At 44.0% G+C, this 27,376-nt stretch overlaps 1 protein-coding gene across 1 annotated transcript; it reads right to left on the reverse strand.

Annotated features, from left to right (window-relative positions):
* Positions 1-526: 526 nt before the first annotated feature.
* LOC143270076 (uncharacterized) lies at positions 527-27,354 on the reverse strand. The gene is made up of 5 exons (XM_076558752.1): positions 27,170-27,354; positions 19,109-19,157; positions 18,459-18,510; positions 17,653-17,748; positions 527-16,673 (listed from the first exon to the last, which is right to left on the reverse strand). The coding sequence occupies exons 1-5, from the start codon at positions 27,302-27,304 to the stop codon at positions 761-763; spliced, it is 16,245 nt and encodes a 5,414-aa protein (XP_076414867.1). The 5' UTR covers positions 27,305-27,354; the 3' UTR covers positions 527-760.
* Positions 27,355-27,376: the final 22 nt, after the last annotated feature.

Below are 27,376 nucleotides of genomic sequence, written 5' to 3' on the forward strand. Positions count from 1 at the left end.
AGGGTGGGGCCTACGATGGGCTCTGATAAAACCAACTCCGAGTTCGGGACAAAAGCAAGGGCCCTGGTGTTCGCGGCTCGACAGTTCTATCTCTAAAGTATAATGGTCACACCAAGAAACTCACGGCGGTGACTGCACCGAGTCTGGAAGACATCACTCCCCCTCCACGCCTAACAATTTCACCCAAGGGCTCCGGCCAGACCAACGCCACTTCCGCTCTCCTCGCCTCTCCCGGATGTGGTCTCGGCGGCGACTAGCCCTGTTCTGAACATCTACTTCCGCCTAGCAGATTCAGAGGGGGGCTGCAGCGGGGAAAGTCACGTGACGACGCCTCTTCTGATGCTTTTGAGACCCCGCCCCCATGGCGACAGGAGGTTTAGGGAGGCCATCGGGCCAGAGGGTTGGAGCAAGTGGGCGGAGTCTGAAGGTTTAAGTAAGGGGTCCTCCTGAACCCCAACCCTTGAGTTCCCGCAGTTTGCACACCTACTCCCACCCACCCCACAAGTGATCTTAGGGATGCAAAGAGTTCGATTATTGCCCCTTTATTGATCTTAAATTACAGACCCATTCTCAGTCCCCTCCAGAAAGCTCTTTGATTGCTGAGGGTGCAGGCAGTGGCTGAGCAGAAAGGGCGGCTAGGTGAAGATGTGCAGGCTGTAATTAACAGGGGCAGGTCTCTCCTTATCTACTAACTTCGTGTCTCCACACTTGTCCAGCTTCTGGATTATTTTTTGGTGTGGTCCCTAGGAGGCATAAGTCCCTAGGAGTTTATAAGTCTTGAAGTCTTTATAGACAGGCTATGTCTGGGCTTCTCCTTACCCCTGAGCCTCTCCTTGGTACTGTGATGGGGTCCCTCATTGTGACCTTGCCGGCTCCTCTCAGAATAACTGTGTCTGATCTCAAAGGGACTGTAGTGAGTTCTCTCAGGATGACTGCGGTGGAGTCTGGAAGAAGATCTGTATAGCCTGGACTCTGAGGGAAGGTGGTGGACTCTCCCAGAAGAATTATGCCTTTTCCTGCCAGAGGGACTGAAAGGGGTTCTCTCAGAGAGACTACCATGGCTCCTTTCTGAAGGACTGCACCGTGTCCTCTGGAGGGGACTGAGATGGCACCTTTTTGAGGGACTGTGTCCCCTTCTCTCTCGTCCTCTTCTCTCTCGAGGACTAAGAGACCTCCTAGAGGGACTCCGAGGGCGTCTCCCAGGATTGGGTCGGCTCCTCCCTGAGGGACTGCGACCTACCCCCTTAAAGAGACTGTAAAGGCTCCAGTCAGAGATACTTTGAAGGGTTCTCACAGAGGGACTACTATCCTGTCTCTGGGAGGGACTGCAATGTCTCCTCTCGGAGAGATGTCTAAGCATTCTGTCAGAGGGACTGCTGTGCCTTCTCTGAGAAGGACTGCGGTATCTCCTCTCAGAGAGACTTTCCTGAATTCTCTCCAAAAGGATGCGATTGGTCCTTTCAAAAGGCTTATTACAGAGGTCCCTCTCCCTGAAGAAGCCATGTTGTTCTTCCTTGGGTGTGTGTGTCTCTTTAAAGTGGCTCTGCAGGGATCTCTTCAAATGGGAGTCAGGTTCTATTCTCTCTTGGGCCTGACATTTGGCTCCTACTTGAGAACAGTTCTTAGACTCCAGACAGGAGATTTCATCGCCATAGTTGTTCTTTGCTCTGCCGTTGACATTTTGAACTATACTCAAAGGTTGGATGACTGAGGTAACTTGGAAAGTGGCATCTCTTTCAGAAGCCATGGTCTCCAATTGCAAAGGTCTGGGTTGGAGAGAGCTCACTTGTTTTGGCTGTTGAGTTTGTCTACATTGGTCACCTGTTCCCTGCAATCTGTCCTCTTGCTTAGGGTTCACACCTGCTGACTTTTGGTGGGCAACTGGTGTGCTGGCTCCTTTGCCATCCCCTGCTAAACAATACTTACTGGGTTTTTGTTTGGGGTGCAAGTATTGGGTTGACCACAAATTGTCTGGCCTTGTCCTGTCCGCAGGCTTCTGTCCAGTATAAGCCACAATTCTATGTGCTATTTGGAATGCCTGCCTTAGGCCCTGGAAAAGCAGATGGTAGAACTTGGGCTGAGAGGATTTCTTAGCTTGTGTCTTCGAAGAAGCAGTGCTTGTTTGAACGGTTTCAACACTCTTGCTTCTTGATGGACACATGATTCTAAAAGGACTCTCTTCTGGGGTTCCACTATTTTTGTTGAGCTTTGTTTTTTGTGTTTTACGTCCCTTGATGGTTTCCTTCATTGGATATTTTAAGCCAAAGGTCTTTTTGAGGCTTGATTTCGACCATTTTTCTTCCTGATTACTTTCAAAGCCACTCTCGGATACAGAGTGAACCTGACAGAACTCACGGTGCTCAAAGTCTTCGGTGTCTGTCTTGCCGACCACACCATGGCTTCCCCATTGCTTTTTTCTGATGAGCACTTGTACAGAAGCTGGAGCCTGGGGAGATCGGGCCTGGAAATGTCTTGGCGTGGTTGGACTCTTGGAAGCTGGAGGATAGATTTTAGCTTTCCTTCGTGATGGTGATGTAGTGCTCTTCCATGCATCTGCTCTTTTTCTTCCACGATGCTTTGAGACTTGAGGTCTTTTCCCAGTTCTCAGTCTAAAGCCAAGATGCAGGCGAATCTCACCATGGCCTTCAGGGGTGCTTAAGAGGTGGATCTGTGGGTAGATGAGAAGATATGGACCAAAAGCAGACTGTAACTTATGACAGCAATTAATTCCTGAACATCGGCCACACTGCAAGCAGATGGGATATTTCAGGACAAGACCTGATGAGAAAGGAGGAGGGACATTGTGGGGCACTTGACTCTCTAAGAGTTTTGCTGCTATTTTGAGCTGTAGATCTTTTAGCAGATGGAGCTGTTCTGAGATATCCCTCTTGGCCTGGGAAAGACAACTTGCTTTGAGGGAGTGGTGAGAGTCAGAAGGCCTTGTCTGTGATTCACTCTGTGAGTCTTTACTCTGATCACTGGAAACAGCGTCTTCCCTATTGTAAAGTATCTTGAGAGAAGACTCCGGCTTCATTAAGGCAGGAAACTGGGCCCTTGTACACGAGACAGACACGTTCTGAGTGACTTCCTGGAATATATCACTGAGTTTTGAGTTTGTTTTCTTTATTCCCAATCGAGTACCGGAGTATTGCTGTATTATGGAAGATGTGGATCCACGTGTCCACATCTTTAAGGGCATTCTTTTCTCATGACCATGGCATAAAATATGTCTCTGAATATAGTTTTTGACCACTGAAGTCTGTGAAATCGTCCTAAGACCCCTCTCTAGTGGGCTCTGGGAAAATGCCATCAGTTCAGCTGGAACCCCAAATAAATTCTCAATAAAATGACAGATATCCATCGTGGCTCCTTCTGTTAAAAACGGCTGAGAACAAAGTTTCCTTTCCATAGTGGTTCCCAGGACATTTCCCAACATCAGCATATTGGAGAGATACTTCCTAGGGAGTCGCTGCCTACAGACATGACTTTCCCAGACATTCTGTTGTCTACCCAGGAAAGAACAGATAGAATTTCTTCGAGCCCCTAATCCTGCCTGAAACTCCGAGGGTAGTAATCTCAGTGGATATGGAGAATAGCTCTGGAATGAATTCTCAAATTCTTCCATTTGCTTCTTTTCAGTTGCTTCCTTGGATAGGACATCCACTTCCCAGATGTCAGGATATAGGGATCCCACAGTGTTCCCAATATCAGAGGGAAGAACCAAGGGAAGGGCTGATGGACGGAACATAATAGTGTCTGTATAGGACTCTGGAGATGGCAAAATACTAACAGCCAAGTTCTTCATAGCCAAGGCTCTTGATACCTCCGGCATTCCAGAACCCTGAAGGGGTCCTAACTCAGTTGTTTTGACACAACTTGAAATAAGTGGGATTGAAGGGCTGGGTATGAAACTAGAGAAGTAATTCTGTGCTTGTAACTTTTCTGATGTTATCATTTCTGAGTCTCTATCCTCACACACCCGTCTTTGATTCAAATCTTCAATTTCCATTACTTTAGGAGATTCTGTTCTGATCCCTAGAGAATTTTCAGCCTGAAGCCTTTGCTCATGAGTTAATACTGGAGGTTCCTCAAGTGGAGATGTTTGCTGTAAGATTAATTCTGCAAAATTCTCTTGAATATTTGCCCTTGGAGTTTGTTCCGTAGGTTTTATCATGTCTTGAAGATGTGGTCTTGGGAGTAAATTTAAACCATCCATTACTTTAATGCTAGATTTTGTGGCAGCTCCTATTGGTTCCATAGCCTGAGGATTTGGTCCTGGAGCCAGCTCTTCAGATTTTACAATCAGAAGCAGTGGCTTGGGAACCAATATAGTCTTTATAACTTGAAAGCCTGACAACTGTATTGTTTCTAAAATTTGATGTGTTGGTGCTGAGACTAATTTCTTGGATTGAACATTTTGTAACCAAAGGCTTGAAGCAAATTCTGACATTATCACATCGTGCAGTTTGGGAGTCAAATCAGCATGTTTTGACCCTTGAGAGGCTGGCTCCGGTATCATCACAGACTCTATAACTTGAAATGGCGGTCCAGGGATAACTTCCACAGATTCAGAAACCTTGGGGAGAGCAGCTGACTGAGAAACATGATGCCGTGTCTTTGTGGATTCTGTCACTTGACCTAGCTGCTTTGGACTGATTGTTATAAAGTTTATCATTTGATCCAGTGATTCAATTGGAGTTATGTTTAAAGTTCCCATGCTTGCACCCTGGGCCTTTGTTAGCCTACTTGCTACCTCCCCTGGTTGCCATGACTCAAAAGTGAGCTCCTCACAGTCTGTATCTTCTACAACTTGACTGGTTTGCTGGGTTGACAACTCTAAGAATTCTTCTATTTGCAGCCATGGCTTAGAGGTTAAACTTACAGATTCAGGAATCTGAGGTCCATGCCCTGGTGTTATCCCTGAAACAGAATCTGGAACGTGATACGATGGCCTTGGTGGTGATGCTACAGATTGCTCCCTTTGGGCTCTTTTCCCAGAGCTTACCACCACAGGTCCTAAGTCTTGAGGACACGGCCTTGGAGATTTTTCTACATGTCCAGTCTCTCTATTTACTGGCTTTGAAGGCACACTAAGATATTCTTTCCATGGTCTTACCTCACAAGTTAGCATCCTTACTTCTGCAACATGATTCTTGAGGTCAAGGGTCATTCTATGAGATCCTGTGGCTTGTTCTGTTGGTAACTCCTTGTAATCTTTAAATTGGGGCCACAAACAAGGCAGCAACTGCAGAGTTTCTGGGCTCCAGTAGCCTTTCTGTGGGGTTAGTTCTGAGGACTTCCAATCTGGATCACTTAGTGTGGGAGTCAGATCAACAGATTCTGGTCCTTGAAGATCTAGCTGCTGAGGCATCCCTAATGATTCTATGTCTTGATCTGTTGGTTTGGGGGTCAACCTCATATTTTTCTCTGTTGTTTCTGGGCTTTTATGTCGCAACCCTTTTGTCATTTCTGAAGACCCTGCATCTTGAGAAACTGGTAGTGAAATAAAATCCACCAATTTAGAGACTTGGCGCCTCATCTTCTCAGCACAGTCCGCTATCTGGTGCTCTGGTCTATGTATCACTTGAGAGGATTCTATGATTTGATCACGTGTTTGGGAATTTTGGTTCCCAGGTGTCACATTTTGAAGGAACGGTCTTGGTGATAACCCCACAGAGGTGCCAGTTTGTGGCAGAGACACCGATGACAATTTCACATGGTCTACACTTTGCCACTTTGGCTCTGAAGCCAATTCCATTGATTTCATGCATTGTTGATGTGATTCCAGAATTAAATTTGAAAATTTGACACTAGACAGTGCTGGTCCGGCTAAGAAGTTCCCAGTGGACTCTGGTGTTGATATCACTGGTTTCTCATTTAAAGGAAACTGTTGGCAATCCATGCTTTGCTGTTGGGAGCCTAGTCTCAGCTGCATAGGCTTTCTTTCATGAACACATGGCTTCTGTGCAAAGGAAGTCTTAGTACGTTGAGAACAGTGGCATGGAGCGAACTCTAAAGGGTTTACACTTGGAGTCGGTGAGCCTGGCTTCAACTTCACAGATTTAACTTTTTGGAAACAAGGTTCTGGTGAAAATTCCTTACTTCTCAAGTCCTGCAGACTGCAGCCAGGTGTCACTTTTACAGAATTTGTCAAACAAAGCAAGGGCTGTTTGCTCATCTCTGGAGACATTCTATCTTCAGGCAGTGGGGTTGGTGAAACTCCCACAGATTTCACACCATTTGATGGAGGCCTCAAAGTGAACACAGGTTGTGCAGTGTCCTGCCACAACCCAAGTTGGTTCTTCAAAAATGGGATCTCTGGAAACTCTGCCCCTACCATTAAGTGAGATGACCCTGGAGTTGATTCAAGCTTCAAATCTTGTATGTGTCGTCCTTGGTTAACTATTATAGGCATCTCTCTTTGAATTCCTGTCCCTGAGTTCAACTCAGAAAAATTCATATCTTGAGGTTTCGGGGCTTGTAAATGTGGCCCAGGGTTGTATCCGGTGGAATTTACAGACTGTGACTCTTGTCTTCCAGTACAGGCAGAAGAATCCACATCTTGCAAATGTGTTTTGGTATTGCACCAAACAGGATTTACACACATAATTTGTGGTGCTGGAAATGTTCTACCATGATTCATACCAAGAAGAAGTGGCTCAAGACTACACCTATTGGAATGTTCACACTGAGGGTTTGGCCCTGGAGTGCGTGAGGAAGGATTCACACCTTGATAATGTGATTTAGGATTGCACCCAATAGAACCTACACACTGAATGTGTGGCCCTAGAATTGATGCCCATTGATTCACACCTTGCAAATGTGCTTCAGGATGGCACTCAGTGGAATTCACACAAGGAGGACTTGGCCCTGTGGTGCATGCAGAATTAACACACTGAGGACTTGGCCCTGGGGTGCATGCAGAATTAACACACCGAGGACTTGGCCCTGGGGAACATGGAGAAGAATTCACACACCGAGGCCTTGTCCCTGGGGTGCATACAGAAGAATTCACACACTGAGGACTTGGTCTTGGGGTGCATACAGAAGAACTCATACACTGAGGACTTGGCCCTGGGGTGCATATAGAAGAATTCACATCTTGCCAGTTTGGCTCATGGATGCATCCAGTAGTATCTACAAATTGCAATTTTGGTCCTAAAATGCATGCAGAAGAATTCGTTCCATGTAAATGTGGCCCAGGACTGCACACAGACTTTATACATTGAGGATCTGGCTCTGGAATGCATGCAGAGTTATTTATATCTTGTAAATATGGCTCACATTTACACCCACTGGAGTTTATATATTGAGAATTTGCATTAGGAGTGCATGCAGAATTCACATCTTCCAAGTGCTGCCCCAGGCAGAACACCTTAGATTTTATACCTTGAAAGTCTGGACCAGGGTGCAACTCAGACAATTCTACATTTTGTGTTCTGGTGTTGGATGCCATAACATTTTTACAGTGAATCTGTGGCCCTGTACTCGGGTCACAGGATGCCCTATCTTGCAATGTAGGCTTATGCTTGAATTCCGGAGACGGCTCATCTGGCAGCTTGGTTTCTGTACACACCTCAGAAGATTTTATATCTTGCAACTGTGGCCCAGGGTTGAACTCTAAACACTGAGGACTTGTTCCCATGCCCAATTCAGAGGACATCACATCTTGCAACTGTTGCTCTGAATTGAATTCCATAGATTTCAGGTCTTGAAGCTTTGTACATAATTCTGATGACTTGATATGTTGCAAATGTGGCTCATCCCTGAACGCTATTTGTTTTATTTTTTGAAGTTGATGCTTTTGACTTAATTTGTGAGACTTCCTATCTCGCTTCTGGTTCCTGGCATTGAATTCAGAAGGCACCACTGTATAAATCTTTGAGTCTGAGGCCTGCTTAGAGATTCCCACAAACTGTGATTCAGCACCAGGATTGATCCCTGTATCCTTTACTGTCTGGACATATGTGGGCTCAGACTTCACACCTTTCAACTTTGATCCACAGTTGACCAACTCAGGTTTCATACCTTGAAGATGTAATTCTGGTGTTAACATAGTTAATTTCCTGTCCTGTAAATGAGCGGTTTCCAACTGCAAAGGTTCCCTGTCAAGTGCCTTACCGAATGTCCATTTTAAAGATTTTACATCTTGCCACAGTGGCTGATACACAAAGCCTATGGGTTTCTCTTTTTGAAGTTTGTCCTCTGAAATCACTTTGGAAGACTTCATACCCTGTGAGCATAGGCCAGGACTGACCTCCATAGATCTTCCATATTGAAGCTTTGTCCCCAGAACTGACTGAGAATATTTCTCATCTTGTAACTGAGGGCCTGAGTTTAACTTCCCAGATTCCCCATTTGGGGGCTTGGACTCCACTGTCACACCTTGTAACTTTGGGCCATGACTAAACTCTACAGATTCCTTAGATAGGAGCCTTTGCCCTTGAGCCAACTCAGACGGCTTTTTATTTTGTGTCCTTGGTCCAGAATTGAGGTCCACCGCTGTCACTCCTTGGGGTTTTATCTGTGTTACCACCTCAGAAGATTTTATACTTGTAACATGTTGTCCCATAGAGTTCACACCTTGAAGTTTCATACCCATGATCAGCTCAGGATATTTCAAATCTTTCAGAGGGGGACCTGAGTCCAGCTCTACAGATTTTGTACCTAAGAACATCTTCCTCGGGGTGAAATCATGTTTCTTACCTTGTAACTTTGATCTTGGTTTGATTTCTACAGATTTCATACCATGAGCCCTCTTCCCTGTAATGACTTCAGATGTCATACCTTGTAAGTGTGGTCCAGGACCAAAGTCCACAGACATGACATCATGGACCTTTATACCCATGATTGTCCTTGAAGATTTCAGATCTTGTAACTGCGGGCCTGATTCCCAGTCTTCCATTTCCATTTCTTGAGGCTTTGTCCTCAGAAATGAGTTAGATTTTATACCTTGCCACTGTGGCCCAGGTTTACAGCCTAGTTTGACAGGTCGAGTTTTGGTACCCGTAGCTAACTCAATGCATGGTTTACCTTTCAGCTGTGAGCTGCGACTTGACTTAGTACATTTCATATCTGGGGACTCTCTTTCAGGAGTCAAGTCAGAACAGTTTGTATGTCGACACTGGGGCCCAGAGCTGTTCTCAGATTTCATACCTTGAGGCTTTGTCTGAAGTGCCAACTCAGAAGATTTTCCACATTTCAACTCTACATTGTTTTGTGATTGTGGCCTTTGGCTTATTGCTCCATATTTCACTTCTGAGGACTGTGACTCTTGTTTAAACACTGAAGGTGTCACAGTTTTAGGCTGTGTTCCTGGGGATGACCCTAAGGGATTCCCTTCTTGTGGCTGTATTCCAGGGTTTAATCCAGGAGAGCTCCTGTCTTCTAAGCAAAACCTGGGTTTGAATGTCAATTTTATATTATTGGTCTTTGATCTTAAGGTTGGGTTACATGCTTTCATAATTCTAAACTGTTGCTCAGATTTAAAATCAGTAGTTTTGGACCTCTGAGACTGATGTTCCTGGGTTGACCCTGAAGGTTGTTTACCTTGTGACTTCGGCCTCATAGTCAACTCATTGGATGTCTTCACATCTAGTTGTACTGAGGGTTTTAACTCTTTAGCTGTGACATCTTGAGGTGGTAACCTAAGATTCAGTGTAGATTTATTAACTTCACAGTCAGACAGTGGTATCCAAAGAACAGATTTTGTATTTTCAAGCAGTGGTCCCTGATGTAATGCCACACTTTTCCCACACTGAGACTGTAGCTCTGAGGTTGATGTGATGTTTTCCCCTTCTTGTAGCTCTGGTCCTGGGGACAACTCAGGGGTCTTCACACATTGTACTTGTTGCCCAAGGTTAAAATCCACGGATTTTTTTCCTAGAGGTTTTGGCCCTAGAGCCATCTCTGATGTCTTCCCACCTTCCAGTTGTATGGATGGTTTCTGTTCTGTAGATTTGACACCTGGAGATGGTGATCCACTATTTAATTGTAAAAATGTCACACCGTGGAATTCAGGTCCTGGTATCCACTGGATGGATCTTATACTTTCTACCTGTGTCTCTTTGTTTAGTTGATCAGTTTTGATCCCTTGAGGCCTAGGCTCGGAAGTTAAGTTAAAAGTTTTGGTTTTCTGCAGCCCTAGTGCTAATGGAGAGGCTTTTACTTGCTGTAACTGTGACTCAAGATGAGACTCTCTGGATTTTTCTCCTTGAATTATTGACCTGACAGTCAAATCAGATGACCTCACACCTCTCCTTTGTGTAGACGGCTTCAATTCTGTAGGGCTGGCACTTTGAGACTGTAACCTAAAGTTTGACCCTATACATTTCTCCCTTTGAAACTCAGATGCTGGTATCCACTGAACAGATTTTGTACTTGCACTTTGTGGTTCTGTATTTAGTGCCACAGTTCTCCCATCCTGAAGTGGTGGCTCTAACATTGGCTCCAAGGCTTTCACTTGGTACACCTCTGATTCTGGAGTCAATGGACAAGGTTTCATACTTAGTGCCTGTGGCCCATATTGGACCTCTTGAGCTTTTACATTATGAACAACTGGTTCAGGAGCCAGTTCATATGAGGGTGCATCTTTACATTGTAGTTTAGAGCTGAGCTCTATGGGTTTTCTACCTGCAGGTTTGGGTTCCTGATCTGACCCCAGAGACAATATATCTTCCGACTCCAACTGTTTGTTCAGCCGGTCGAACATCCCACCTTTCCACTCTGCTGAGCTTATGTGGTCATCTCGTCCGGGCTCAAGAGTTAAATCCATGGGTGCCCTCCCTTGATACTGTTGTGTGGAGACTAAATCCATGAATTTTACTCCTTGGATACCTTGTGTTTTGGCTTTCTTCACAGGTTTTAGACTTTGCTGCTTCAGACATGAGACAATCACACGTTTGCTATCTTGTGTTTGTGGCCGTGAAGTCAGTTCCATGGGTTTTACATTGTGTTGATGAGGCTCTTGCAATACCTCCATAGGCTTATCTTGAAACAGCATCCCTGGTGCAAAAGTCCCGGGACTCTCCCCTTGCTTCTTTGGTTCACGTTCTAAGCCCATGGCATTTATATCTTGCACACGTGCATCACGGGCCAACCCCACAGTTATCAAATCCTGAATTCTTGAACCTGGGATCAACTTCACAGATTTCATACCATCTGACTGGGAACTGCTTGGGGATATCACTGTAGATTTTATCCTCTCTAGACATTGTCCTAGAGTTAAAACTGCAGATTTCCTGTCTTCTAACTGTGGTCCTGAAGGTGGTAACTCGGATTTTAAACCTTTCAAGGTAGAGCACGGAGGCAGCTCCTCATGTTCCTTATCTCCTGCTTGTATCCCCGGGGTTGACAGCTTAGATATGATTTTCCCCAGCTCTGACTTTGACCTCAACTCCATAGATTTGATGTCTTCCAAATGTGGCCCTGGAGTTAACTCTTCTTGCTTTGAGGCTGTGATCTTCTCTACTGGTTTTATATGTCCCAAATGCTGTCTGTGGATCAATGTAGAAGATTCTACACCTTGTGCCTGTGCTCTTCTGATCAACCCAGAATGATCTGCACCTGCTAAGTGTTTCTCAGGAGTCAATTTCTTTGATTCTGCATTTGGTATCTGTGGTTCAGATGCTAGTTGATAAGACATTTTGCCTTCAAAGTTTGGTACTAGATTCCTTGTGACATATTTTATATCTTTAAAGGGTGGCTCTTGTACTATTAACTCTGGCTTCATCCCTTGCCTTTCTGGCTGTGGGGTCAACTCAAACATTTTTACACACTCTAATTGTGGCCCTGAGTTTAACTCGGAAGTCTTCACACCTTGAGGTTGAGTTCCTGGAATTGCATACAAAAATTGGACATCTTGCAGCCATGGCCCTGAGTTAAAACTCACCTGCCTTGTATCTTGTAGGCCTGGAGTCACCTTTGCTGATTTGGGATCATGTATCCCTAACTCTGGAGCCATAGGACTCATACCATGAGACAATGATCCTGGGGTTTGCTCCCCAAATTTGACTCTTTGATATTTCCTCCTAGAAGCCAACTCAGAAAATTTGGTATCTTGTTGCCACAGTCCTGGATTGACCGGCTTATCTATCACTCTTGGATGTTGCAGTTCAGAGGCTGGGATTGGGCGTTTCATGCTGCAAAACTCTGATAGTTCCTGAGGCAACACAAGCTTCTTATCTTCAACCTGTGTCTCTTGGCTTAATGGCAAAAATGATTCTGGCATCAATGTCTGAGGCTTCCTGTCTTGAAGCTGAACTCCTGGCATGAACTGTACACATTTGAAACCTTGGTGCTTGGCCTCTGGGATTGCATCAGAGAATCTCACATGATGCAAGCATGGTCTTATGTTTATGTCTACCGGCTTCCCAGGTTGTGTTTGTGGTTGTGGCTGTGGTTCTGGAAGCTTTGGCCCCAGGATAAAATCTGATGATCTGGTTTCTGGCCCCAGAGAACATGGTATTTCATCATCAGATTTCACACCATAATGTGGGGGGCCTGAGATGAAATTTACTGGGTTTTCCCCTTGAAGAAGTAGTCCTTGATATAACATTGGAAACTGGACACTTTGCAATTTGGGCCCTGGAATCAACTTCGATTTGACACTTAGCTGCTGTGGGCCTAGATTTAAATCCACAGATTTCACATTTGGGGACTGTGTCCCTTCAATCCGTTCCTTCAGTGATAAACTTTGTAGTCGTGGCTCTGGTTTTGTCTTTTCAGGATCTACCTCTCCTGCAGATGAAGGTTGTATTACATTTACAGAGTTCTCATTTTGCAACTGTGATTCTCTATCCATTTGCCTAGACTTTACTTCCTGGAGCTGTGGCCTTGGGATCACATCTTTAATATGTGGTTTGGGTTCTGTAGTTAGTACTGCAGGTTCTACAACTTGTACAGTTGGTTCGGTGATTACTTCTGCAGACTTCAAATTTTGGGCAAAAGATTCTGATTTCTCACCTTGCACTCCTGGTTCTACACTAAACTCCAGAGATCTCACTTCTGAATATAGGTCTATGATGGTTCCCTGGGTATCATCAGCTTTAGAGAATGTCAATCTGAAGGTCTCTGTGTCTTCATCTTCTGGTTTCAGAGTTCTTTCCGATGGGTTAGTAACTTCTGCACAGGGGTCTAGAGTCACCTGAACAAACTTCACATCTGGGGGCTGTGTCTCTGGGGCCATCACTCCTGAGGTCATAGTTTGCACTTCTGAATCTAGTAGAAAATCCAGAGTATCTTTAACTGCACTTCCTGTTTCTGAAGTCTCTTCCATCTCTTTTACAACTTGGGTCCCAGGTTCAAGAGTCTCTTGGAGTGGTGGTGAGCTCATCTCCACAGATTCTGAGGTCTGGCTCAATGGTGCTGGACTCATCCCTAATGATGATTGTGGCAACGGAGCAGATTCTTCCACCTGCCGGCAAGGGTCAGAGGTCACCCTTGCTTCTGAGGCTGGATGCTGTAGGGTCGGTCCTTCAGGTTCTAGGAAATGATAACTTGGTTTGGGGGTCTCTTCTAAAGATTTTGTTGCATAAAATTGTGTGCTTGGGATCAGTTCACCAACTTCCATACTCTCCACCTGTGCCTCAGGAAGTAGACTCCTACCTTCTACAAATGGAGTCTTTGTATCCTCAAGCAATGGTACAGGGGCTATCTTATCAGAGCCAGTGATTTGTGAACATGGTTCTGGGGCCAAGTTCACAGATTTTATATCTTCAAGTGATGGTCTTGGAGTCAACTCCACCATTTTTATATCTCCTTGTATCTCCTGTGATAGGGCTAAAAGAGCTTCTTCCATACCTTGAGACTGAGAATCGGAAATCAAATGCACTGATACATTACTGTGCAACTGTGGACATGGAGTCAGCTCAGCAGACTTTTTATTTTGGAGTTGTGGTTCAACTGTCAGCTGGCCAGATTTCACATCTTGAAACTGAGACTCAGGGGCCGATGGCACAGATGTCTCACTTTGCAGTTGTGGTATAGGGGTTAATTCCTCATATTGCATATTCTGCTGATGCAGTTCTTGGGCCAAATCTATACATACCACTGTTGAGGTTGGTGGTCCATATTTTTCCATTTCTGGGACTAATTCTGTGGTTATGTCCATAGATTTCATACTTTGCAATATTGGATCTGGGGTTAGGTGCTCAGATTTTACACTCTGTAGTTCTGGGGGTAAGTCCACTGAATCCCTAACCTTAGACTGTGGGATTGTGCTCCCCCCCAAATATTCCATTTCCTGAAGCAGTGGTATGACTGGCCCTACTTCAGCTTCTGGAACTTGATGCTTTTGGCCTCTTCCTATAGGTACTGCACTTTGATCTGGTGGTGCTGGGATTGTTCTCGTGGATTCCATTATTTGATGGTGTGACTGTGGTATCTCCATAGGATCCTTCACTTGTGGCCAGTTCAACCCCATAGTTTCTGTCATGTTGTGACTTTGCCTTGGGCTCACCTCTGAACAGCTTAAGTCTTGGTGCCATGGGGTGAACTCCGAAGGGTCTTTGACCTGATGAGACAGTCCTGGAGTCAGTGACACACACTCTGTGCCTCGAGATTGTGGCATAGTCCCCACGGAGTCTCGAACTTGACCCTGTAACCCAGAAGGCAATTCCAGAGCCTCTTCGATTTGAGGCTCTACAATTTGTAGTGGTGTGATCATTTCTGTGGGAGATGCCTGGACTAGTGGGGTCACCTTTAGAGCATGCAGGGACTGACCTGACGGTAGTAGGTCATCAGTCATTCCTGATGGTTCCAGGACTTTAGATGGTGGCTGTGGAGGTATGCTTCTAGATTCTACAGTTCCTACTGGGACAGTAGTAGTTGGAACATCTGGTTGAGCTGACACTGGGGTCAAATTTTCAGCTGGAGGCTGTGAGCCTTGGATCAAAGCCCTAGATTTAGTAATGTGTGGCTGTCCTAGTGGAATCATCTGCATGAAATCCATGGCTTGTTTTGCCACTGGAGATACTTTTGTATCTTCAGTGGCTTCAGGCAGTGCACTTGAGCTAATTTCCATTGCATTTTCATGTACTGGACTGGGAGTAATCCTGATGTGTTTTGTGGCTTGATTCTGTGACCCCAAGGTCATGGTCAGTGTTCCCATGTCTTTATGCTGAGGCTGTGGAATCATTTCCACAGCTTCCACAACCGTCTGCTGTGGCCCTCGACTCATACTTCCTGGTCTTTTGGCTTGATAGTTATGCAGTGTATCTGTCTTCACTGATTCCATGACTTGGTATTGTGGCTTTGGGGCTATTCCTAATGGTTCTATGCCATGTGGACTTAATTTGTCAATCATCCCCATGGAATCTGTGACGTGAAACAATGCCACAGGAGTTACCTTCATGTCATCTGTGACTTGACTCAGTCTTGAGGCCATGCTCTTTAATCCCGTGGTTTGATCCTGATGATGGGTTACTTCTATCGGTTCAATTACTTCATTCAATGGCTGAGGAGTTATACTCACTGTTTCTGCTTGATTTGGTGGCTGTGGGGAAAACCCCACAGAGTCTATCACCTCCGACTGTGGTTCTGGGTTTATTCCCATTAAGTCCATAACCTGAAGCAAGGCCAGTGGTGTGACCTTTATGACATCAGTGGCTGAAGGTGGTATCTTGGGTGTCAGCTCCACATTAGTTAGTTGTGCCTTTTGTGTCTGTACCCTTTTTTCTGGCAGACCTATCACCCTCTGCTCTATATTCAGCTCTAACACATGCTTTGAATCCTTTTTCACTAAAGCTTGTTCTTCCTGAATTATGTTAACCTCTAAATTTCTGGGAGATGGAGTGCCTGGTGATATAACTAAAGGATTATATCTAAGTTCTTGGCGGTCATCCTGGGGTTGTGACTGCCTGTTTGAGGGAAATGGCTGTGAAATGATTGCTTCCGTCCTATGGACTTCAGAATTCACCCCAATGTTCATGTGGAGATGAAATGATGGAGGATCTGGAGATGTGTTGGTATTTTGCTCAGCACTCTGAGGAATGAGTGTAGGTAACTGAGTTTCCGGGAGCTCTTCTTCAGGGACTCCTTGTACATCCATCAAATGATTGAGTATGTTCCAGGATTTCTTCACGGGCAGAGGCACCACTTCTTGCTGCAAAGTAGAACCCTTCTGAGACATATGTCCTTCCAGTTCTCCTCTGATCAAAGGAGAGAGCTGGAGTGGAGCCCATACCAGGGGTCCTGGACTCTCATCCAAATCAGAATCTGACCGATGATTTGATTGAAAATGAGTCTCTCCCTTATCTTTTGTTTTCTCTTGCTCACAAGGATCTAAGGATTCTAAAATAGAGCTAATGAAGGAATTTTGAGCTTGTAAGGGAGGAAGAAGTGTCAAATTCGGAGAAAGAGCTGATTTCTCAGGATCTGTCAGCCGAGAAGTAGGCAGGGCTGTGCCAGGGCTCCTGGGCATAGTTGGTTCCTTCTGGGAGGAAACAGGTCCACTATCGCTCTGCAATTGCCAAGCTGTTCCTTCATGAAACCTTGGAAGATAAGACAGGCTCGAGCTGTTGTTGGATGATGCAGAGGACATGCTGTAGTCAGTAGAAGGCTTTCCCTTTTTACAGTAACAGCTGGGTGGGACAGCCTCCTGAACCACAACATCAGAGACGGAGGAAGAAGTCACATCTCGGGATTCTGAAACATTCAGCTCCATAAGCGTTGATCTGAGAAACAAAGAGAAATGTTTTCATTTTCTTTGGAATCAGGAGGGAAATTAGAGAGAAGGAAGGGAGCGGCTATTTCAAATCCAAAATATTTCTGGTCTAAGGGAGAATGAGGGAAAAGAGGGGTTGCATTCACAAACGTCAATCATTTATGTAAAGAATTCCTCCACCAAGAGCAGAGGAGACGAGTCCGTCAGTAGCGTACATGCTATACCAATAGAGAAGCTGAGTTCCCTCCATAGAGCCCACAGGAAAAGAAAAGAACACAGTGCCCCAGTGCCGGGCAAGCAGAGACAAGTAGATGCCCTGGGCCTCACTGGACAGCCAAGAATAATCAGTGAGTCCCAGGGAGTGACTCTACCTCACAACACAAGGTGGATGGCTCCCGAGAAATGACACCCAAGTTTTACACAACACACACACACACACACACACACACACACACACACACACACACACATCTGTGCTTGGCTTGGCCTGAGTTTGAGCCCTAAGACTCACATGTTGGAAGGAGAGAACTGACTCCTGTGGCTTGTCCTCTGACTGCCACATACATGATGTGGCCCTCATGCACAAAAATACAACTGAATTTTTTATATATATACATATACATATACATATACATACATACATGTATATATATTTACACAGTGAGGCCTAGAGAAATAGCTCAGCAGTTAAGAGCAGTGACTGAGTGACTGCTCTTCCAGGGGACCCAAGTTTGAATCAAAACACCCACATGGTAGGCCACAAACATCTGTAACTCCAGTACTGGGGGATCTTATACCCTCTTCTGCTCTCTGTGGGCACCATGCATGCACGTGGTGCATATACTTACAGATAAAACATAAAATAAATAAAGCTCACAAAATAGTTCTCCACTGCTCCTCAAACTAACTTTTTCCTTTACCTCCTTCCTTTACTCTTTCTTCTCTCTCCCCCCCTCTCTGTGCCCTGCCTAGTAACTCTGTTTCCTGACCTTGCATTATCCAGATGTTGGAAGATCTGTCGCAGACTCCTGTCTATTGACCAGAATACATATTCCTGGGTCCAGTTGGTAGGAAGTCCTGAAATACTGGACACAGCAGAGGATGTCAGTGGGATTGAAGTGACATTACAGGAGGAATAGAAGGATAATTTAGGAGGGAGGCAGTTGGTCTCAGAGTAAATCAAGTCAGAGTGCCAGGTGTTTTACGTAGAGCATTCACAATGAAGATGGTGTCATGGGTAGGAATTTTATTCCTGTGGTGAGCCCCAATGAATATAATGTTTGGGGGACAGGGTTTGTTTCAGCTTACAACACCCAGGTCATTCTCCATTGCTGAGGGAAGTCAGGGTAGGAACTCAGGGCAAGATGGATTCAAGAGGCAGGAGCTGATGCAGAGGCCATGGAGCTGCTTACTGGCTTGCTTTCATGGTTTGTTCACCCTGCCTTCTTTTACCCCCTGAGACCACTAGCTCATGCGTGGTTACCCACAGTGAGCTGGACCTACCCACATCAATCATCAATTAAGAAAATCCAGCCGGGTATGGTGGCTCATGTCTTTAATCCCAGCACTCGGGAGGCAGAGACAGGTGGATCTCTGAGTTCAAGGCCAGCCTGGTCTACAGAGTGAGGTCCAGGACAGCCAGGGGAAAATGTACTTGCCCACAAGGCAATCTGGGGGGGGGGGGGGGCAATTAAGGTTCCCTCTTCCAAAATGATGGCAGCTTGTATCAAGTTGACAGGAAACTAGTCAGCACGGGTATCTGTCACAGGACAGTCTGTAGACAGGCTCTGCTTACCGTGTCAGATCAGCTGCACTGACGTTCATCTCTGTTTCTTCCAACTGTGAAACTGTAACAGGAGCAAAGAAACTGTTAGCATAGTGACTGCTGACATCATCTAACAGAACCCCCTTCATTTAACAATTAGGGGAGCAAAGATGAAGTCACATCCATCGTGAAGCTGAGGAGTGTACACAGCATACCTATCGAGGTTTGTTTTGCTTCTAAAGCATACTATCCTGTCTTCGCCATGTCCTAGAAGTGACCCATGAGAAGCCCGGAATGGGAACACAGCACTGGGGGACACAGAGATCCTGATACATCTTCCCCTTCAAAGATGGCCATCCCACATCCACATCCGTGGTAGAGGAGTAAAGGTAATGGACCTCCTGCACCAAACTCTGGTTCATCTTTGTCCATTCTCCTCTCCCATATTTTGGGCTCTACATGAAGATGTAGGGACAGAGAAGCCCGAGGAAAGGAAACAATGGAGGATGGAGCTGTTTGACTGACTTTGGAAGGAAAGATGTCAGAGAGATGGGCGTACTCTCCAGGCACACCCTCTTTTTCAACTTTCTTCCCCTTCAAGTGGAAAGAGTCCTAAAGCAGGTCCACAGTTGATCAGTCATCAGCCTTGAGCTGACCCATAAGGATAGAACCCTTCTGACCTGTGAGTTTCCGGATCTGTTTTAGAGATGTGTTTTGTTGCTTAGGAGCCTAGAGAAACACACAAAGAGAAACCCAGTCAGGTTTACGTTCTGGTTTGGGGATTTTATTGACAACACATCTAATCTTACATAGGGGATAGTGATATATTTTATCAGTTGTCATCTGCAACCATATCATTAGTTACCATCTCATTTATTTCTTTGTGAACAATGGATTAAATATCCTAAGGGACCAGCAAGATGGCTCTGTGGGCACAGGTGTTTGACACCAATTCTGATGACTTGAGTCCCATCTCTGGAGCCCTCATAGTAAAAGGAGAAAAGCATTTGCACAAGTTATGCTCACCTCCACGTGCATGCCATCTGTCCATGCATGCACCCACATGCAAATTAGTAAGTGTTTAAACAAACCTAAGTCCTAGATTATTGTGTGTAGACCTGAGACTCTAGAGGTAAATATGAGTCCTGTGCTCTAGAGACTTGCATTAGTAAGGAAAACAGCCAAGTAAACAGGTAGGATGCCATGTGGGAGCCAGCAAAATAGCTCAGTGGCTGAAGGCATCTGTTGCCAAGCGTTGGCAACCTATGTTCAATCCCTGTGGCCAGTATGGCAGATGAAAAGAACTGACTTGTTTAAAATAACCCTGGACTTGAATTATAACCTATTTTTATGCTCAAGTGTATTATTTCTCCTGCAGTTGTACATAAAATGGCTTTACATTAAAAAAAAGGGACAAATACTATAGAATTGTATTACATGAAATATATAGAATATACAAATTCATAGAAACAGAAAGATTAGACGATATCTCAAGATGGAGAAGAAAGGAATATAGAGCAATGATTTCCTAAGTACAGAACCTCTGTTTTGTGTGATGGAAAAGTCCCACAATGGACATTAGTATCAGGACATAATATCATGAATATAATAAATCAATACAATTAATATAATTAATGAATATCATAAATACAGTTATTGAATCAATACTGCGAATGTAATCAATGAATACCACAAATGTAATTAATATCGTGAGTGTAATTAATGAATACCATGAATATAGATAAATAAACAAATAAATAATAAGAAAGGTCTGCTAGTCACCAAAAGTAACCACAAAAAGAAGTGTAAGGGAGCAATTTACTGGACCAAAAATTAAGACATACCATAAAACAAGTTCATAAGAACAGGAGCAGGCAGGTGGGATTTAAAAACAAAAAAGTTCTGAAATAATCAGGAGTCAGAGGCAGAAGGATTTCTCTGTGTCAATAGTGAGTTCCAAGACAGCCAGGGCTATATAGAGAAACCTGTCTCAAAACAAACAAAAAACCCAAAGCCCAGCTCTGAAATAAATTCACTTACATATGTCAGCTTAATTGAAGAGAGCTCCACATAGTGACAAGAAATGATTCCATAGCTGTGATAAGTGATGTCAACTTGCCAAAATCTAGAATCTTGTGGACCTGTGCCTCCGAGCATGCCCATGGGGAACCGTCTTGATAACCATACCTGGGGCACCACTGTGGTGGCGCCATTCTCTTACTGGGATCCTAGACTGTGTCAGTGGGGAAAGAGAAGTGAGCTACAGTTTGGACTCATCACTCCTCTCTGCTTCTTTACTGCAGATGCAACGTTGACTCGCTAGCCTAAGCCCCTGCAGCTGTGACCTCCTCTACCACGATGGACCAATGGACCATAACCTTGGGTGATGGTGAGCTGAAGTGAGCCCCCCCCCCTTTAAGGCTCTTTTGTTAGGGCATTCTGTCACAGCGACAGAATAGAAACTAAGACAGTGGAAAACAGTGAGAAAAATAAAAGTGGATCATTTCTCAATACAGGATTCAGAGATGGGCTCTAAGTGGGTTGAGAATTCAAATGTTGAGGGGCTGGAGAGACGATTCAACCGCTAAGAGCACTGGCTACACTTACAGAGGACCCAGGTTCGGTTCCCAGCACCCGCATGGTGGCTTATAACTTTAACTCCAGTGTCAGAGGATCTGATCTCTTATGACCCCTGGAAGTACCAGGCAACATGTGGTGCGCATGTACACTTACTTGCAGGCAAAATCCTCATATACATAAAATACAAAAAATCTCTATTTTTATAAGAGAATTCAAGTGTGGAAAATAATGTGAGTTTTTGGTTTGTGCATGTACACGTAGGTACACAAGTGTGCAGAGGTGTGCCTGCTTATGTGGCATGTGCACGTGGAGGTCAGAGGTTAGCCTCAGGCATCATTCCTCAGGTGCCACCCACCTTGACTTTTGAGACACGGTCTCTCATTGGCCTGGAGCTTGTCAAGATCTGAACTATCTGGACAGGGATCCCCAAGAATACGCCTGTCTCTACCCCCACCCCAGTGCTGGTGTTACAAGTGTGTGCCACTGAGCACAGATCTCTTACACAATTCTAGGGATGGAAGTCAGGACCTCACGCTTGCAAAGCAAGTACTTTACTGACTGACGGATCTCCTCATCCCTAAAAACTGCTTCGAAGCAGTCTGTTCTTTGACTTAATAACTAGAAACTCGTGAAAACTGAGAAGCACTGATATGTAAGTTTTAGGACAGCAGAAGCCGAAGAACAGCTGAATTAAGTAGATTCAAAAATGCTGAAAACAAGCCGGGCGTTGGTGGCGCACGCCTTTAGTCCCAGCACTCGGGAGGCAGAGCCGGGCGGATCTCTGTGAGTTCGAGGCCAGCCTGGTCTCCAAAGCGAGTTCCAGGAACGGCACAAAACTGCACAGAGAAACCCTGTCTCGAAAATCCAAAAAAAAAAAAAAAAATGCTGAAAACAGAAGAGGAAGATTCTTGATACTTGGCCCCGAATAAAAGAGTTACCATATCTGCATGAGCAGTAGGGAAAGAGCTGCTGTGTTCTTAGAAATACAGGGCACGAGAAAACAACAGCATAAATTCTTGAATGTGCTATAAGAAAACAAATGCCTATCTAGACTTGTACTTAGTGGAACTACTCAAAAATGTAAGATAGAGTGGAAAAATTTGTCAATAAACATAAATGCAGTACACCTACTGGGCTGGCCTGAACTTACAGAATGATGATGAATCTGAGTGTTTGGAATTTATCCAAAGAATGTATAGAGGTTAATGTGACAGAGACACATGCCCATCAGCATTTCCTTCAGCACTATAAATAATAACTGAGTTATGGAACCAAGCTATGTGTCCAACAATGGAGGAGTGGATGTTAAATGTGTGTGTCTACACAATGGACTTTTTCTGTCACCAAGAACAAGGTTACATAGTTTTCTCAGGAAAAGGGATGCAACTGGAACTCCTATAAAGCAGCTAAGCCAGCCTCAGAAAGACCAACATCAAATGATTGTTCTCCTTTGTGGGTCCTAATTTCATAGAGTACATAACCTCACAGATGTAAACATGCCATGAAAATAGAAATGACTGGAAGAGTTAAGGACACTGTGGGGAGACAGTGAAGGAGAGTGGGGAGGGAGGGGACTGTGTGCAGTGTAACAGTACCAGATACAGTAGATACACACAGTGAAATGATGTTTAAATAATGCAGGACCGTTTCAACATAGCACAGTGGTCAACACACTATTCCGTACTAATAACACAAAGTGGGGGTTGCCATGGTCATAGAGGTGGTGCAGAAAAACCAAACATGTACTCATGTGGTTTGTTTGCTTTTTAAGACACTCAGTAAAGTAGAAATGCCTGGGAAATTCCCCGACATACATTGGGTCCAATGTTATCCCCCAACTTGATATGTTGAAATCCTAACCCCCAAGGTAATGTATTAGTAGATGGGGTGTTTGGGAGGTGGCTATGTCATGAGATGGAAAAACTACAAAACACTGTTGTAGAGAGTAAATAGTAAATAACACATCCTTTGTTCATGATCAGAAGGTTTGATGGTAAAATGGCATTACCAACACAATCTATAGATTCTTTGGAGATGCTGTGTTTGGGCTTGGGACAATGACATTAACTCTTACTCAAGTTTGTCTATGAATTTCAGAGGAGCTATGAGAGCCTATTTCTTAACCTTAGTATATCCTCCTTTGGAGAGTGTGTTTGTTTCTGTGTGTGTGTGTGTGTGTGTGTGTGTGTGTGTGTGTGTGTGTGTGTGTGTGTGAGATAAAGAACAATCTGGTCTTTGTTCCAGATTCTGGTACAGAACTCCAAAAACCCTTGCAATTCCATGAGTATTGAGGGCATCTCTTACATTAATGAGATGGATATTCAGATTTGCTTCTATTTTTCATTGAGGAAGATGGAACAATCACCATTCTAAAATCTAATTCAGACCTGACCAATCAATATATTTATGCATAGATGTATAAATCCCAAACAAAATATCAGCAAACTGAATCTAATGAATCTAATTAAAGTATTGGGACCAACATTACAAATGAGTTATACGTATCCTAGGAATTCACACCTGGTTTATTATCTTACATTCTCATGCAACTCAGTACATTGAATGAACAAGAAAAAATATATGACCATCTAAATAGAGGCAGGAAATATACTTAATATTTAGCACCCAGTATAAAGAGATTTAATTTAAAATTTTAGATTTTTTTAAATTAACACCAATCCTTGCTAAAACTTTTTTAACTTGGGAAAGAATATATGAAAAACCACAGAAAACATTATACATAACTGGTGAATTACTGAAAAATGTCCTTGACTTAATAAAGAGGCAGATGCCCACAACACATTGCTACTGAATATTGTACCTGAAGTCATAATCATAAATGAAGGCAAGGAGAACCAAGATATAAGGTTGGAAAAGAGGCAATAAAACTTGTTATTTACACATGGTATAATTTAGAGAATATTCCTACAGGAGAATAAAGTCAAAGTGATACACTTAGGGTTCTCTAAGCAGCTCAATATGGAAAGATCTGTTGTATTCTTGGGTTTCGGCATCATTTGTATAAAATGGTATTTACAAGGAGTGGTGGTAGTGCACATCTTTAATCCCAGCATTTGGGAGGCATAGGCAAGTGGTTCTCTGTGAGTTCAAGGCCAGCCTTGTCTGCAAAGTGAATTCCAGGGCAGCCAGGGCTACACAGGAAAACCCTATTTCGAAAAACAAAAACATAAAAAAGAAATTATAATATTATACCAGGTCTGTGGATGTAGTTCAGTGGTGGACTGCTTGCAGAGAGCACAAGACTCTGGATTTGATCCTTAGCAATAAAATAAATAGATAGATATAGATGATAGATAGATAGATAGATAGATAGATAGATAGATAGATAGATAGATAGATAGATAGATGATAGATAGAGATGATGATAATGATAGATAAAAGTAAAATGCCATGCCAAATCACACATTATGTGCCTCATGATGATTATCATTACCTATGAACTACGTCAACTCTTCCTACCAGAAAACAAATTCTGATAAATCTTAGAACCAACTTTCTCATGGTTCTAATTCATGTTGAGCTGCTGAAATAGAATACTTGTGATCAGCTCATTTATGAAGGAGAGAGGTTTAGTTGGCTTCATGGTTCTGGATGTCTAAGAGCCTAGTGCTAGCATGTCCTTCCCTTCACGTGAGGATGTCTAAGATCCTAGTGCTAACATGTCCTTAGCTTCACCTGAGGTCTTTGTGTAGCTTCAACTCACAGCAGACAGAGGCAGAGGAGCAAGTGGATGTGTGTGGAAGACAAAAGGGGTCCTGACTCCTGTGGCAGCGAACCCAGTCCTCAGAGAGTGAGGAGCCATGCCTGTGAGACCTTACTCAGTCTAGAAAGAATGGCATTAAACCCGCTTGAAGGTCGCACTTTCCAACCCTGCTCCCCTGGCAAATGCATTTCTACAGGAGTTCTGGATAAATCTCAACTCACTCACATGAAGTACCAGAGGCAGCAGTGTGTGAACTGACAACATGGAGGGGGCATTATAATTTTTCCTAATTTCAGAATATTTTAGACATGTGTACAATCAAATATAATCATACCCACCCCTCCCCACTCCAACTTCCCCCATACATACCCCACAACATATCCACCTCCCAACCTCATGCTTTTCTCTTTTATAACCCACTAAGTCCAATTACTGTTGCCTATATGTGTATGGCTGCACAGCATGGGTATTTGATCAACAAAATGTTGATTGTGAAATCTAGAGAAATGACCCTTTTATCCAATACATGGATGAAACTAATAAAAGAAAAGAGAGACTCTGTAGATTAGAATACAGAAACATATTGTTCAATCTCAACATTCAATATTGAGTTGGGCTAAATAATAATTTATGCCATTAAATAACTGCGTGACTATTGGAATTTAAATGCTGGTGGGTATGTGAGGTATTAAGGAATTATTCCAATTTTATTGTTACATTTTTAGGTGTAATAATGATACTGTGATTAACCTGTTTTTCTTTTCTTCTTTTTTTTCTTTGTTGAGAGGGGCATTAGCTCAAAATATACATACTAAAACATTTACCATGAAATTATTTCTGATTTGCTTCAAAATGATTGAGTGACTGGTCTATGAAGATTCATCAGACCACCTTTAATTTTTTCTCTTATACTAAGGATTGAATGTAGTGCCTTGTTCAGACTCGGCTCGTTTACCAATTCTTTGTGCCTTTGATTTGCCTGAAATTATCCTTAATAAAAATCAAGGAAAGTCGGGTCGTGGTGGCGCATGCCTTTAATCCCAGGACTTGGGAGACAGAGGCAGGTGGGTCTCTGTGAGTTCAAGGCCAGCCTGGGCTACAGAGTGAGTTCCAGGAAAAGCACAAAACTACACAGAGAAACCCCATCTCAAAAAACAAGAAACAAGGAAAAAAATGGACCCGAGATAAAGCTCAGTGGTAGAGTGCTTTGCCTAGCATGAGCAATGACCTGAATTTGATCCTTACATACACACACCTAACACACACACACACACACACACACACACACACACACACACACACACACACACTGCACAAATGACTTGAATAGGCAGTTTACAAGAGAGAATTTCCAAATGGCTAATAAACCTGAGACGTTGCTCAGAGTTTAGTTATGGGGGTTGCACACGAAATCACAATGCAATACCACACACTCACTGGAATCACTAAAATAAGAGGTGGATGTGCCAAGTCTGGGCAAGATGGCAGGATGTGGGGGAGCCAGTCACTCATGGTCTGCTCACATGATCGAAAACTCAGAAGAGGCATGACCTACTAACGTTAAACACGTGTACCATGAACTCAAACAATTCTCCTCCTCCTGGAAATAAAAATCCCACAGCAAAGTACCACTTGATTTTCTTTGTCTCGTCATATAATTATAAATCTTTCTTTATAAAACAAACTCACTCTCCTGTCTGCCTCCCATCCCGTGATGGACAATATCCACAGCACCCTTACCACATTCTTTTCCCCAAAGTTATGTCATCTGAATGTCTCACTTCAGCTCGAGCTCCTACACATCACTTTCTCAGTATCTAGTACCTTCTGCCTCAGTGTCTATTTGATAATAGATCCCAAAGCTACCGTTACTACTACGTCCTTCTTTTCTTCTTCTCCTCCTCCTCTTCCTTCTTCTCCTTCTCCTTCTCTTCCTCCTCCTCCTTCTTTCTTCTTTCTTCTTCCCTCTTCCTCCTCTTCTTGTTTTTTTTTTTGAGACAGACTCTCCCTGTGTACTCCTGGCTGTCCTGGAGCACACTGTGTAGACCAGGCTGACCTCGAACTCAGAGAAACTCCTGCAACATGCCCATCCTAAGGCTTCTTGAAATGAATTAAGAGAAAGGCAAGGTGGGCAGTGGTGGCTCATGCCCTCAATCCCAGCACTTGGGAGGCAGAGGCAGACAGATCTCTGTGAGTTCAAAGCCAGCTTAGTATACAGAGTGAGTCAGGAGAGCCAGGGATACACAGAGGAACCTTGTCTCAGAAAACCAAAACAAGGAAGGAAAAATAAAAGAGGAAGCCATCTATCAATGCTGTCTCAACCCCCCTCTCCCCCACATCCAGTTCTTCCTACGGCCCAGAGGATGGGCATTTAGACAAACCTATAGGGTTTCAGGATGGAGAGAGTGAGTATCCAGAGAGAGTGGCTATCACATACCTCTGTCTTGGCTGCCACCTTTGTCTGGCTCTGATACCTAGAAAACAACACCCATATTCCACAAACCAAGAAACCAAGTAGCATAAGGCTGAGATGTGTCGGCAGTGGGAAAACGAGCCCCCATATTAGAGACATTTCTCAAGCCTATGCCCCCTCCACTACAGAGTTTCTGTCTCTAGACTGAGATTTCATGACATCACAATAGGC

Source organism: Peromyscus maniculatus, chromosome 22 (genome assembly GCF_049852395.1).
Source record: "Peromyscus maniculatus bairdii isolate BWxNUB_F1_BW_parent chromosome 22, HU_Pman_BW_mat_3.1, whole genome shotgun sequence".
In the NCBI taxonomy this organism is placed as follows: domain Eukaryota; kingdom Metazoa; phylum Chordata; class Mammalia; order Rodentia; family Cricetidae; genus Peromyscus; species Peromyscus maniculatus.

Excerpts from the sequence above, each read along its gene's own strand:
- LOC143270076 (XM_076558752.1), bottom strand. The coding sequence starts at position 27,304 with ATGTCTCTAATATGGGGGCTCGTTTTCCCACTGCCGACACATCTCAGC. Across the intron at positions 19,158-27,169 it reads AGGTGGCAGCCAAGACAGAG|GCTCCTAAGCAACAAAACAC; the intron begins GTATGTGATAGC and ends GTGTTTCTCTAG. Across the intron at positions 16,674-17,652 it reads CAACATCTGGATAATGCAAG|ATCAACGCTTATGGAGCTGA; the intron begins GTCAGGAAACAG and ends TTTGTTTCTCAG.